At 46.4% G+C, this 14,023-nt stretch overlaps 1 protein-coding gene across 1 annotated transcript in view; it reads left to right on the forward strand.

Moving 5' to 3' along the window:
* The first annotated feature begins 3,307 nt into the window (after positions 1 to 3,307).
* EZR (ezrin) overlaps positions 3,308 to 14,023 on the forward strand; it is a 49,739-nt gene continuing 39,023 nt past the window's right edge. The window contains 5 exon segments of the mRNA XM_060168283.1: positions 3,308 to 3,667; positions 3,669 to 3,701; positions 3,703 to 3,834; positions 3,836 to 3,994; positions 4,923 to 5,009. Coding sequence (XP_060024266.1) covers positions 3,308 to 3,667; positions 3,669 to 3,701; positions 3,703 to 3,834; positions 3,836 to 3,994; positions 4,923 to 5,009 — 771 coding nt within the window.

The following is a 14,023-nucleotide window of genomic DNA, read 5'->3' on the forward strand; positions in this document are numbered from 1 at the left end:
GTGCTATTTGTGAGCTTTTTCTTGAGATTAGGCCGCCACCAGCATGGAGATAGGCTCCAAAGTGACCTGACAGAGGCAACCTGCAATCAGGGGGCGTGGGTGCTCCGTGCAGACAGTTCTCGTCCTTGTCTGCGTCTAAAGCTTCTGAGAGGGCTGCCTTAACTCGATTTCGTGTAACCTTGCCTGAAGAACTCCAAGCAACATACCAACAAACAGCCTTTCACCTGGGCTCGTGGGTAGATGTTGGATTTCCCTCCTCTGGCTGAAAAACCAAAACACTGAAATGAGGCACAAGTGGTTCAAGGTCAATAGCTAGTCGAAACGAGAGCGGGGAATGGTATCTAAGACTCCCGGCTCCAGGTTTATTGTCTTCCTGCCAGGGCACTGATGATCATACGTGAACAAAACCATGACTTACAAGATGGGGGAATAACTTCACCAAAGAAGGGTGAAGGGTGAGGCCAGGTAAGTAACATTTGTCAAGATCCTGCCACACCTGTGTCAGTGGTTCTCCAATCTTTGGGTACATCAGGTTCACCTGGAGACTTGTTAAAAACAAGATCCCAGGGTTTCCTAGAGAGGGAATCCGTGAGTGATTCTAATGCACACCTGATTCGGTATCACCGCCCTAAGCAACTTGCATAGATTCCTTGGAGTTCAGTCTTGTGTGCGTGTTGGACGGAACGGGGTTGGGGGCAGTGGTTGGGAAGGGGCTTAGGTTCTTCTACCATCGGGTGAAAATAAATGACCCTTGAAAAATCCTTTTAAAACATTCATAAGTTTGACAGTATAAATTTTTTTTTGTGGGGAGATAAAAACCTGTACAGTAGCATGTAATTTAAGATTTAATGCTTTCAGTAATGTAAGACATGAGAAATGCATATGCAAAATATGGCTGTACTATTTTACTTTTATTAGTTAATTAAGTTTATTAATATAATTTTCCGATTTCTGTAGTGGCCATTCTCTTTTGTAATCATTCCTTGCCTCTCTGTATATTCTTTTTTTTATTGAAGTATAGTTGATTTACAGTATTGTGTTAGTTTCAGGTGGACAGCACAGTGATTCAGTTGCATATATATATATATATATATATATATATACCTCCTAATTTATCCCTCCCCCCACCTCCCTTTCCCCTTTGGCAACCATAAGTTTGTTTTCTATGTCTGTGAGTCTCTTTCTGTTTTAGAAATAAGTTCATTTGCATCTTTCTTTTTTAAGATTCCACATATAAGCGATATCATATGATATTTGTCTAGCTTACTTCACTTAGTATGATCATCTCTAGGTCCATCCATGTTGCTGAAAATGGCATTATTTCATTCTTTTCTTTATGGCTTAGTAATATGCCATTATATATATATTCCATATATACAGAATATATAGTAATATGTAGTAATATTATATATATATATATGTGCCACATCTTCTTTATCCATTCATCTGTCGATGGACATTTAGGTTGCTTCCACGTCTTGGCTATTGTAAATAGTGCTACAATGAACACGGGGGTGCATGTATCTTTTAGAATTACAGTTTTCTCTGGATATATGCCCAGGAGTGGGATTGCTGGGTCATATGGTAGTTCTATTTTTAGTTTTTTAAGGAACCTCCATACTGTTCTCCATAGTGGTTGTACCAATGTACATTCCCACCAACAGTGTAGGAGGGTTCCTTTTTCTCCACACCCTCTCCAGCATTTATTATTTGTAGACTTTTTTAAAAATTGAAATATAGTTGATTTACAATGTACTATTTTAACTTATGCAAGAAAGTTATACCTAGAAGTTGCATTTGAGTTAGTTGAATGCTCACATTATACAATTCAGTGGCAGAAGAACACCATGAAATATACATTATTATCTCCAGTCTATAGATGGAGAGGTGGGAGTTCAGTCAGGTTAAGAGACTTTCCCAAAGTGACCAGCTTGTAAGTGCTGGAACCAGGACGCAAACTTAGGTCTGTATGCTTCTGAAACCTGTGATCTTTTCATTTTTATGACACTGCCACAGGCCAGTTCATCTTTTAGCATTCCCCTGAAGGGTAAAAGTGCAGAAATGCTCCAGAAGGTCTTGGGCTACTGTTATTTCAAACATCCAGTTAAAACAATATACTATAAACTGGATGAGATAAAAAATTAGATTACAGTCATATCCTATCAGTAGAGTTGGGGACCAAAAACAGCTAACAAGGCTCCAGGCAATGATAAGAGGTGGAGATAGAGTGTGCTAGGAATGACATATCCAACCTGAACCTTTATCACTGTAGTTTAAATATCTTTCATAGTTTCCTTCCTCATGCAGTTCCCTTTACATTTTCACTTTAAAATAGAAAGTCAGTTTTCCAGAGGGAACAGACTTGCCCAAATAGAGAACCAAATCTCAAAAAAGGCCTCCCTACTCACCTGGACTTCTGAAATACTCCCTACTCACCTGCAGCTAGGAGGGGGTCACAGGAGACAAGGAGTACCCCAGAAGTAGTCCGTCCCAATGACAGGTTAGGCATTACTAGGAGGCCAGAATGGTGCTAAACACTCTGCATACATTGTCTTATTTAATCACTTCAAGCCCATGTAGTGGGTGCTACTAGTATCTCTATTCTACAAAGAGGGAAACTGAGTCTTAGAGTTTGGTGCTTTGCCCAAAGTCACTAGTTGCTCTCAGTACCAGGTTAGAGTTGAGTGCTTACTACGTGCCAGGCGCTGTTCTAGGCATCTTAAATGTAGTGACTCCTTAAATCCTCAGAACAACCCTATGAAGTAGGTACCATAATTATGCCACTTTACAGATGTGAAAGTGGTAAACAACTCTTAACTCACCAAGGAGTTAAATAACTCACTCAACTCAAACAGGGAGTTAGTGGTGAGTCCAGGAAAGGAATTCAGGAAACTCTCCGGTCTCAACCCTTAGCCTTTCACCTTTCCGACTGCTGGGCCCCAGCCCTAGAGTTTCTGATTCCATAGGTCTCCGGGCAGTACCTGTGAATTTCCATTTCTGCAAGTTACCAGGTGATGTTGTTACTGCTAGTCTGGGAAGCATGCTTTGAGAACCACTGCTCTAGAGCTAGCTCTCTTAATCACTGCACAACAAATCCCACTGGCCACCAAAGTCCGTGTGTGTGTGTGTGTGTGTGTGTGTGTATGTGTGTGTGTAATTCCTCTTGAGAAGCATTTACAAAATATATATATATATTTAAAATAATTCCTAGAATTTCTCCCTATGGAGATTTCATTTCCAATAAGCTTTGTGCTAGTGAAACTCAGAAGAGTACACAAGTGTGTCCTTTAACCAAGAGCGTTCGGCGATGGAGCGCCTTCTAATGCTTGTGTTCTCCGCCGAATACGAGCGCGGAGGCGGCCACGTGCGCGGAGACACAGCGGCCAGGTCCCAGGTTCTCAGAAGCCCGTCTCGGTCCCGGGGCAAGGACAACAAAATGACCCGACCACGGGACAGGCCGACCCCAAACGGCCCAGCACCTCCTCGGTGGCCGCCGGCCGGCTCCTCCAGGCTAATTTACATTTTCTTGGTCTTCCTCTGTCCACTACGGAACAATCTCACACTTTACATCTACCGTCGGGAGCTGAGTCGAACTCGGCGAAGTTCTTCTCCAAGGGCAAGGGGAAGGGCAGCGAAGCGGGAGAGGTCTTTACGAAAGTGGGGTGTGGGGGTGGGAGGAGCGGGGGGAGGCGGAGGGTGCCCCCTCCCCAGGTCTCCGCGGCCCTCGGGGGCGCCGGGAGGGCGGGGCCCGGGAAAGAGGGGAGTGCCCCCAGGCGCGGAGGCCGGCCGCAGCCATCTTGCCCGCGAGCCGCACCTCGCAGGTCAGGCGGGCGGGCAAGCGAGCGAGCGAGCGGGCGGGGCGGTTAGGGGCGCCGCCCCGGGGCCCCGCCCCGCCGGCGACTCTCGGGAGCGCGGGCTGCGGGCGCACTGCGCGGGCGCACTGCACCGACGCACAGACAGCGGGGAGCGAAGCCGTCCTGTGCGGGAGCCGCGGGTGAGCCAGCCGCGCGGTCCGGGGTCGACAGGCTGGGGGGCTGGGCCGGGGGGTTCGCGCCGCGCGCTCCGCGGAGGGGACAGTGGCCGGAACTCGACGACAGGTGCGGCGGGGCGGCCGGCGCGCGAGCCCGGGACCGGTGGTCCCGACGGGAGCCGGGCTCGCTCCGCCGCCGGCTTCTGGGGTCTTGGGCCGGTGGAGTCCCGACCACGCGGTTCTCCCTGCGGCCCAAACACACGGCAGGTGAAGCTGAACCTGCGCGCGTGGCCGCCCCGGTTGCTCCGCCACCTTCCTCTTTCTGCTCTGTCCCCTCGGGTTCCTCTCCCAAATGCTAGCGAAGCCCGGTCTGCGTGGGTGCGCCCCCTCCCTCCTCGCCCGGCCGGGCGGCCCTCGCAGCTCCCGGGCGGGGACAGTTTTTTAAAAGTGTTTCTCAAAGGTTTGACGGTTGCGGTTTCAGCCCTGGGGCAAACAGTTGCTTTACAAAGTGAAACTTGCAGTCTTACGGGCTCCAGTCTGGTTTCCCGAAAGCCCCGAAGAATACCGCGGGGGACCCCCGCCCCGGCGCCCCCCGCCGCGGTCCCCTCCCGGCCCAGCGGCCCCGTGCCCCTTCGCCGCCGGCTTCCCCGCCTGCTTGCGCGCCCTGCGCCGAGGTCCCCTCCCCCGCCTCCCAGGCTCCGCGCTCCCCGCCCCGCCCACCCGGCCCCCTCCCCGCCGGGTGCCCGCCCCTCGCCCCGCGGTCCCCCGCAGCCCCTCCGCGCAGGTCCCGCCCGCCCGGCCCGCCGTAATTGCAGGTTGGGCGGTGACTCATCCCGGCGCCCGCCCGGCCGGTTCTTAAGCAGCAGCGCGGGGTGGGCGCCGAGTCTCGGGGCGGCGGCGGGAGCCGGAGGAGGGCTGCTGGGCGCTCTAAAGGGGTTTCCTCTGCCTCTAGGTCGGGAAAACCGTTTCAGCTGCTGCTGGAGAGTGTGTTTCCAGGAGACTGAGAAAGACCCATCAGGAACCGAAAATGCCGAAACCAGTAAGTAACCCAGTTTCTGGGCGGGGTCGGATGCTTCGGGCTTTATTTTCAAGTGGAGTTACCTGGGCGAGGTGTTGGGGCAGTTTTTTTTGTAGAATAGAGCTCTTTTCTAAACGGACGAGAGGACAGGAGTAGTCAATTGTCTCCTCTCTTTGTTATTAGTTGGTCCTTTGTGGAACTCCTGGAGAAAACAAGATTATGATGCTTTTCTCTCTACAGTCTTGTTTGCGAGCCCCCGCCCCGCCCCCAGTGGTTTGGGTCTTTTATAAAAATTAGAATCCCCTTTTACGCGGTTTCGATCTGTTTAAAATCTGTATTCTAATGCAACTTGGAAGTTTCTTAAAAAGAAAAGTCGTCTAAATCGCAGGGAGAGTCAGGTGGCTTCCGACGGAGCACGCCAACTCCCTTCGAGGGTCTGGAGCCAGCTGCACCCCAGCTCTTCCTTTGGCGCTTTAAAGGGCATCCGGCAGAGAAGACGCTGTCCTTCTGGGGGCAGCTTCGTTCCAGTCCATTTTACGACAGGCCCGTGAAGCTGTGCTCTGTTAACCCGGGAATGTGCTGGTGGCAGCAGGATTCCTATCTGAAAGAGGTTTAGTAATGAATTTGAATTGCAGATGAAGGAAGGTAGCCCTGGAGTTTGATTAGGAGGCTCCTGGGCCCTCTTGTCCTGCACTGCCGGTGCACATCGTAAACGTCAGCTGACTGGAGAGCTGCTGTGCGCCCATCTCTGTCCCCCTGCATCTGATTATGTTGCCATCTCGGGTAGATTGTGGCCAGGCTGGGCTTTTATATAAGGCTTTCATTTAAGTTGTGGGAACGAGGCAGGTTCTTTGTGACCAGCGTTTCTTTTAGAGTTGTATCTGTTATACCAGCTTTAACACAGGTGAACTGGTGGCTAGATATTGGGGAGAAGATTTTGGAGTTTTGAATCACGGTGGAGAGAATATCTGGATTCATGAAAAATTGCAATGAAATACATGTGGGATTTATTTCTTGTTTTTCAAACGAGTTGGTTCTGTAGTCAGTGCTTATGTGTTTTTTCTACTGTTAAATTTTAGATTCTCTAAAAGGAGTTCTTTATTAATAAAGTTTTACTTTACTGTTAGGTTAAATAAATTACTATGTTAATATGCTAAAAGATTCAGAAGCCAGTAGAGCTTTTGCCTAGGTTACATCATCAAGATGATTTATTCGTGATGCAGAAATTTTTTTCCTACACAGAATTCTTCTTTTCATTTACAATTTGCGATTGGCATGTGACATTCAGGGTTTACAATTCCTGTGATATAAAACAGACCCAGGCACAACATCTTACTCAGGGCACAGTCCTGTGCTGTGTTACACAGAGCAGTGATCAGGAGATTACGTTTCCTGGTGAAGTTTTCTTTATTTCATTAAAAGAAAAGATGCAGAGTTCAGCTTTTAAAATATCACTCAGAAAAAAAGTCAGTAAATCTGTTTCCTGTCACTATTTTTCTTTCTCATAAGGATCTGTAATTTCTTTTATTCTTTTTCTGTCTTTTTTAATTTTGGTAGTAAAATTTACATTAACATACAGTTTACCATCTTAATTATTTTTAAGTTATGGTTCAGTGGCATTAAGTACATTCACATTGTTGTGCACCCGTCACCACCATCCATCTCCAGAACCTTTTCATCTTTCCAAAGAGAAACACTGTACACATTAAACACTAACTTCCCATCTCCCCCTCCCTCCAGCCCCTGGCAGCCACGCCTCTACTTTCTGTCCCTGTGAGTTGACTCGCCTAGGTGCCTCATATAAGTGAGACTACACAGCATTTGTCCTCTTGTGGCTGGCTCATTTCACTTAGCGTGATGTCCTCAAGATTCATCCATGTTGTGATGTGTGTCAGAGTGCTCTTCCTTTTTAAGGCTCTCTTTTTATTTCTTAGGGCAGGTGTGTTTTTATTTGGCTTTGAAGTTCCTTTATGATGGATCAGAAACTTGGAAAATGTTCTTCCGACAAAGTGAAGATAGTTGTTGAACTGTTAAGGAAGGATGGTAGCCATCCTTAACTTGTAACATCTTTGTATGTTAGGGTCCCAATAACCAGAGTAAGATTTTGAAAGACTATATTTTGTATAATATTTTCAATTATTTCCAGGTGGTATTGTGAGTGCCCCTTTTACGTGAGTCACAGCTGTTTTCCATAGGAAATTTCTACCTGACTCTTTTTTGGTGGGGGAGGGTCTTGCAGATTTTGCCTTGTAAGATGGATACACTTAAGTCTTTCTCCAGGTGAATCGTATGAGGGCCACTCCAGAGATCACTAAGAGCTTACTGGCTGATAGGCACTTCTAAGGCTGTTATAGAGGATCTAGTTTTTGTTACTGTTGTTTTTTGCTCCCTCCTAGATGTTAAAGCTGAACCATCCAATAACAAGCTCTACAAATGTGTCCTTTGAACAAATGGTTTATTGATTCCTATTAAGCCCAGATTAAGAATTTTGTTAGGTGGCTTCCCATGATGATTTCTAACAGCAGGATTGAAGGCAGACCATAAAGATGGCTACGTCTGCATAGTCACGGTTTGAGTCTCCTCCAGACCTCTTGAATTCGTCAGGCAAAGTGTTGTTGATTGGTATGTCTGAACAGAGTCAGTGGATGACTCTGTTTGTAAAACAATTATATAAATGAAATAATATTTACTTGCTGCGTTTTCTCTTAATACTGCTTCTGTGATCACCACTCGTTAAAGACATTGCACGTCCACACGTTCAGTGAGCATCTGTCGCCCCGGCGCCAGGCACAGGGTATCGCACAGACGGTTGCAACAGATCTTGTCTTTGGGGAGCTTGCAGTCTGGGACCCAAGCCCAGACACAGGCAAACACTGGAATGGGAGCTGGAAAACCCGCTGGGAGCCATCCAGGAAGGAAAGAGGCTTAGGTAAAGTGTGACACAGCTGAGAGGAAAGCCACCGGTGCAGAGATGGGCAGGCAGACTGAGAGGTCTTGCTCCATCCATCCCCCCCCCCCCCCCCCCCGGGGCGGCCCCCTGCCGGCACTCCAGGGCTGTGGTGCATTGCTTTTCCCAGGTGCTCTGGGCTCTACTCTTGTGTGATGGGTAGACTTTGAAGGAGGATGGTTTGAGGTCCAGAGGCACCACGCCCTCTGCCCAGCTGGCCGGTTTGGCCTGGTGTGTCCCTGTCATCTGGGGAGGGGCACGGGCTTGGTGCCCAGGGCTCTGGCTCAGGGAGCAGCCCTCCTGCCCACGGTCCGGCTGAGGGTGACCAGCGGGCTCCTTTCCCCTTCCTTCTTCCTTTCCCCCATACTCGCTTTCTTCATTGTGACAGAGAGGAGGCGTGGGGCGTCAGGAAGGAAAACCACTGCCGTCAAGCTTGGGGATGAAAAGGGTGTTGTGCTCAAAGCCAAGCTCTCTTAAAGCTGTTTTCTGAGAAGTTTAGCCTGAACTGCCTTTAAGTGGCACCTGTGGATGCCTTAGCTGTTCATTCCTAAAGTGTCGATATGGAAACTTCTAATGTAAAAGTAAGTTTTCTCCCTTCAGTAGGAAAACTCTGAAAGTGTGTTCAAAATTCTGCCCTATGCCAAAATCTTAAGGTAGTTTCTGAGATGACCTTGTCTCTTGAGAATACTAGCCTCTTCCACTAAATATTTTAACATGGTCAGAATTCACTGAATATCCTAATACATCCCCCCGCCCCGTTGAGGAGCACACATGGGATCTGTTTTCCCCGTGCCCCTCCTTCACCGCACGCAGATGGTGAGTTAGGCAGCTAAGGTTTTCCTGTGTGGCGGTAAGGAGCGCTGGCTGGGCTTAGTCATTTGTCGTCACACTGGAAGGCGCAGCGAGTGTGTCTGTACGTTCACGCGTTCATTCGGCAGACGTTTACTGCGTTACTGTGCTGGATGTCGAGGCTGCCGAGGTGAGCAGACACGAAACAGTCCCTGTCGTCATGGATTTACAGTCTGGTGAGAGGAACAGACTGTAGTCGTAGAATAACTTGAATGTGTGCGATGGCGTGTGCGTAGGGGGAGTGCTCATCGGGGGTCAGGAACGCACCCCGACGCACGTCGTGACTGTGCTGAGCGATGTGAAGAGTGAAGGGGCGTCCTCCAGGTGAAGGAGGGAGACAGGGGACATACCCTGCAGCGAGACGGGAAACAGCTACATGGGGGCTTAACTCGGGGAAGCGCTGAAGGGTTTTGACTGGAAGGAGGTGACCTGATCAGATCAGCCTTTTGGAAGGTCACTGCAGCTGCCGTACCCGAGTCAGCAGGAGGTGCTGGGCTGTGGGAGGTGGTGGCAGCCTGGACCAGGGCCGGGCTGCGGGTGGAGAGAAGCACATGTGTCTGGGAGGTGAACTTGATAGGACTCGGTGATAGATCACCGTGCAAGGGCAGAGCGGTGTCGAGGCTGCCTTCTGGTGTCTGGCTTGTGTAAGTGTTTGGATGGTGGTGCCATTCCCTGAGATAAGGAACCTGGAAAAGGATCGGGTGTGGGAGGGGAGGTTGAGGGTTTGGTTTGTACATGTTGTTAATACATTTGTGACTGTGATTGATGAAAGAACTCCTCACCTTCTTTCATTATTGTAACCGCTGCCCCCTGCCAGAATGTATACAAATACCAGACTTATTAAACGATAGTGTTTTTAAATCCACGTAGACTAAAAATGACCCAGCAGCTTTCTCATGTTCCTCCGGAGTGTACGTACACACTGTAGACGCACGTAGTTCAAAGTTAGCATTAATTTACTACAGGGTTCCCACATTCGGTTACGCGATTATCTGAAGACGTTAAGCTGCCCGGTCCCTCACAGGACTGCTGAATCCCCATCTCCAGGGCTGGGAGGACTGGATGTCTGTGCTTTAGGTCCCCAGACGGTTCTGATGCACCCCAGAGTTCGGGCACTGATGATTTCATAGGAAAAGGACAGTTTTTATATATTCCTCTCTCTCGGTGGGGTTGATGCTGGTGGTCGTGCGTGGGCAGCGAAGCCCAGTGTGGTTCCGGAGCCTCCGTCCAGGCGAAGGCTCTCACGGTCTCATGAAGGCGGGTACGCGGTCCCAGCTCCTAGCGCCACGAGTGCCCTCATTGGTGTCTGGAACGCGGCCGAGGTGGGAAAAAGGAGATGGGGCTCAGGCTCCAGAAAGACAGGACCAGCTGCGGTGCAGGAGAGAATCTCTCTGATTTGAGCTTCTGTCCGCAGGTGTCCAGCTGCAGAGTTTAATTTGGCAGTGACCGGCGAGCTGTCAGATTTTGGCTCTCTTTGTTTCTAAAGGGGAAAAAGAGGCCAACATTTCCTGTTAAATGGCAGGGAACAAAGAGACCCCATTCCTTTGTCTTCTTTTCTTGCTTCTCTTAGCCTTCCGTGCCGGCCTCTCTGTTTAGTTACCATCCTAAATAATATTGTGATTTCTAACAACATTTTGAATAATTTTATTCGTACTTGCAGTTTGGGAAAGGAAAGCACCATCACTATTCTTAGTGAATTATCGTAGTTCTTTAATTTTTTTTTAACTTCTGTGAATCTGACAATTTGGAGATTCTTTGGATGATTCAATATGCCTCTTTCTTACAGTATTTAGACATTTCAACTCTAATCTGAAGTAGTAGAATTCAGTCTTTTTTCAAAATCAGTGAATGCATTTTGAATTATCCTCTATATTTTATTTAATTTCAGTAGTAACTACACTTGGGATTCTTCAACCACTCCAATCAGTTTTTAATTTAAACACTATACAACACTGTAAAACAATTATACTCCAATAAAGATGTTAAAATATATATATATATTTATATAATTTAAACACTGTGTGTCTGCCACTATTAATTAAATATGGAATACTTAAGAGACCAGAAGGTTGCATTATTTTCCTTCTAACATGCTTAGTATCTATGGCTTTTGATGTAAAGAATAAAGATTTTATTCCAGACTTCTGTAGTTTTTTTTAAGAAGGAAAGAAAAATAAACATTGTGCTGTGATGTGAGTTAGAGACTTCTGACTATAAAGTGAAATACTTAATATATAATTAATATACATAATTTTTCTAAGTAAAAATGCAAAGAGCTGTAAAAAGAATAGTTTCATAATTAATTTATTATATTTACCTGTACTTTGGCAAGCCATTTAGTTTCTGTGAACCTCAGTTTCGTCATTTGTAAAATGGAAGTAAAAAAACAAAGTTTTTAAGTGAAGAGAACGTGAGATAAACTGAGATAGAGCTTATACCTATGAAATCCAAACAATTTATCTTCAGATGCTGTAAGCTTTATTTCCTGTGTGCTCTTTTCCCCTGAAACATTTTACAAACGTTTCAGTGCAACCTGTAGCTAAAGCTAAGGGCTTTAGTTCCTGAGTTGCTATACACCAGGTAAAGTTTGTCAATAGATCTTCCAAGGGAAACAGCAACGTGAAACATTTGAGTTATTTAGTAAAAAGGAACACTTTATCTCCTTCTCATCCTCTATGTCTTCTGTGTCTTCTAGTTGTCAGTATTCCCTTGTAGGTCACATGGGTTCCTTCCTCATTTATTGAAGCCCTATTATATGCGCTAGGTGCCAGGTCTATAAAAATAAATAGGATAGGTTTTTGCCTTGAAGGGATTCTCAGTCTAGTAGGGGAGTCAGATATGTAAACAAAGAATTGCAGTGCAGTATAGTACGTGTGGTAATAGAGATACAGAATATTGTGTACCCTAGAGAGCCAGGGAATGCCTCCCAGCTGGGTGAGATTCTTTAGGTGGGTGTTGAGGGGTGCATAGGAGTTACCCTTCTGCCTTTGGGCACTGGCGAATTCAGGCAGCAGCAGTGGTCAGTTCTGTTTTCCTTGGATTATGATTCACATTGCATTCTCCAAGACCTTTTAAACACCTATAGATAAACAGTAATGCTGTTTCAAAGGAAATGTGCATTAACATAATAATTATCTTTTTAACCTAATATACTTGAGAAAACAAACCTTAAAAGCAAAATGAAAATTTTCTGACCTTGATCCGACTTTTATTGATAACGGATGAAACTGTAATAAACAGTGTGAGACTTTGCTTTCCATTCTGTTAAACTTGAAGTCACTTTCCACAACCTAATTTTCTTTTCTGTTTTTGCCTGAGAGATGATCAGTTTGAAACTGTCAAGACCAAAAAAATTGTCATATCAGGTAGTGTAAATAATTGTTTTTACTTCAGGATGGGGTAGGTAAAGGCCACATCTGGCTGTGGCCTGTTTTTGCGTGGGCTACCTAGCTAGGATTGGTTTTTTACAATTTAAAGGGATTTTTCAAAGCAACAACAACAAGAACATGCAGCCGGTGACAAATACGGCCCCCAAAGCCTAAAATACTTACTGTCCGGCCCATTACCGGAAAGATTTGCCAACCCCTGCTTTAGGATAAAAGTAATTGTTGTTAAGCCTTTGTTACAACCTTGTATATATTTAATGACTAAGCTAATAATATTTGGAAGCGGATCCACCCCATTGGTTCCAATTTTTAAAAATTTTTTGCTAAAGTACGAAGAACCTGTTCTGTTCGTCTGTGTCCAGTGCGTCACAGGCCTGAGCCTGGACGTGTACTGTGAGTGCTGTCACCAAGGAGCAGGCATGGCTGGGGCTGAGGTCATGTTTTAAACAAGGCTGCTGTTCCGCGGGTCTTGTTTCTATGGAGAAGGTGGTAGCGTCTTGTGTCCCGTTTGCTAAGCTATTGTGTGATGACAGGTTTCTGGCATATGCTAAAAGAAAGCAATTTGTACCTGATGTTTGAGTTGGAAAGAGAATGTTAGATGAATGAGTTGTGTTTTTTTCACTGATCGTTTAAAATTAACTATTGTCTGTGCCTGAAAGTTTGAGTGTAGATAGTTTTATAATTTGATCCCCGGTTGGTAGAGCCCCTCCCTGTCTACCCCTTGCTGCTTTATTTACTTCAACTTATTTCTACCCTGAACAGTGACAGATACTTGTTTCTTTGCTTTCTATCTTTCCTGGCCACAAAGTGAGAAGCCAAGGGCTTTGGGGGAAGAGAAAGCATCATTATCTGCTTCTAGAACAAACTTTAAATGCTTGCTTTATTGGCAGATAAATACAGGGAAGGAGGATGAGCGAGCAGGTGAACAGGCCTGCCTCTGAGTGGGCGACCTCGGGCGAGCATCCCAACCTCCCTGAGCCCTGCTTCCTCATCTGGGAAGCAGGATCCGAGGACCTGCCTGGCACAGAGGACAGAGTAAAGGTGGCCAACTCCACTTGTAACTACTGAATTCTAATCCGATTAAAAGCTTTCATACCTCATGATGGGCATTTTTTTTTCTGACTTAGACTAATAATGCAATAGATTGGGCCTCCCCTTTCTCCTGCTCCCACATCCCTCCATAAAATTCCTTTGTTCATTCAACAAGTAGAGTACCTACTGTGCGCCAGCCAGGTTTTTTAGGTCCTGGGGATACATTGGTGCACAAAAGGGGAGCAGTACCTGCTTTCAAGACGCCCGCACTGTAGTGGAGAAGACAAATACCTGCTGTCAGGGAGTGGTGGGAGCTGAGGTCAGTTCTCATCCCGGCTTTGCCAAGAGGTACAGGTAGTTTTGTTCTTTCCACTGACTCTTGTTGCGCGAAGAGTTGAAACCGTTGGGCAGAGTGACTTAGGAATGGGCAGAGCGTGACATATTTTTGTTTGTTTTTTGGTAAATCACTTGACATTGCACCACGAACCAAGGTGATATTTCTCCAAGGACCTGTTTTCACCTAGGTTTGGTGATAAGTATGTCGTCATTTGCCATACCTGCTTGGATTCTTCCATCATTACTCAAGCATGTGGTTTGGTGAAATTTATACTTTTTGAATAATATTTTGCCTATTGTACAATTATTGCATCTATAGGTTTTTTTAATAAAATAAGTCTTAGAAGGATATCCAGTCTTATTCCTTACTTTTTTTTTTTTTGCGGTACGCGGGCCTCTCACTGTGTGGCCTCTCCTGTTACCCTTGTTCCTTACATTTTTAAAGGGCAAATTGAATCACAGATCACTTGGTAAAAGCTTAGGAC

The sequence above is a fragment of the Lagenorhynchus albirostris genome, chromosome 12, assembly GCF_949774975.1.
Source record: "Lagenorhynchus albirostris chromosome 12, mLagAlb1.1, whole genome shotgun sequence".
Taxonomy (NCBI): Eukaryota; Metazoa; Chordata; class Mammalia; order Artiodactyla; family Delphinidae; genus Lagenorhynchus; species Lagenorhynchus albirostris.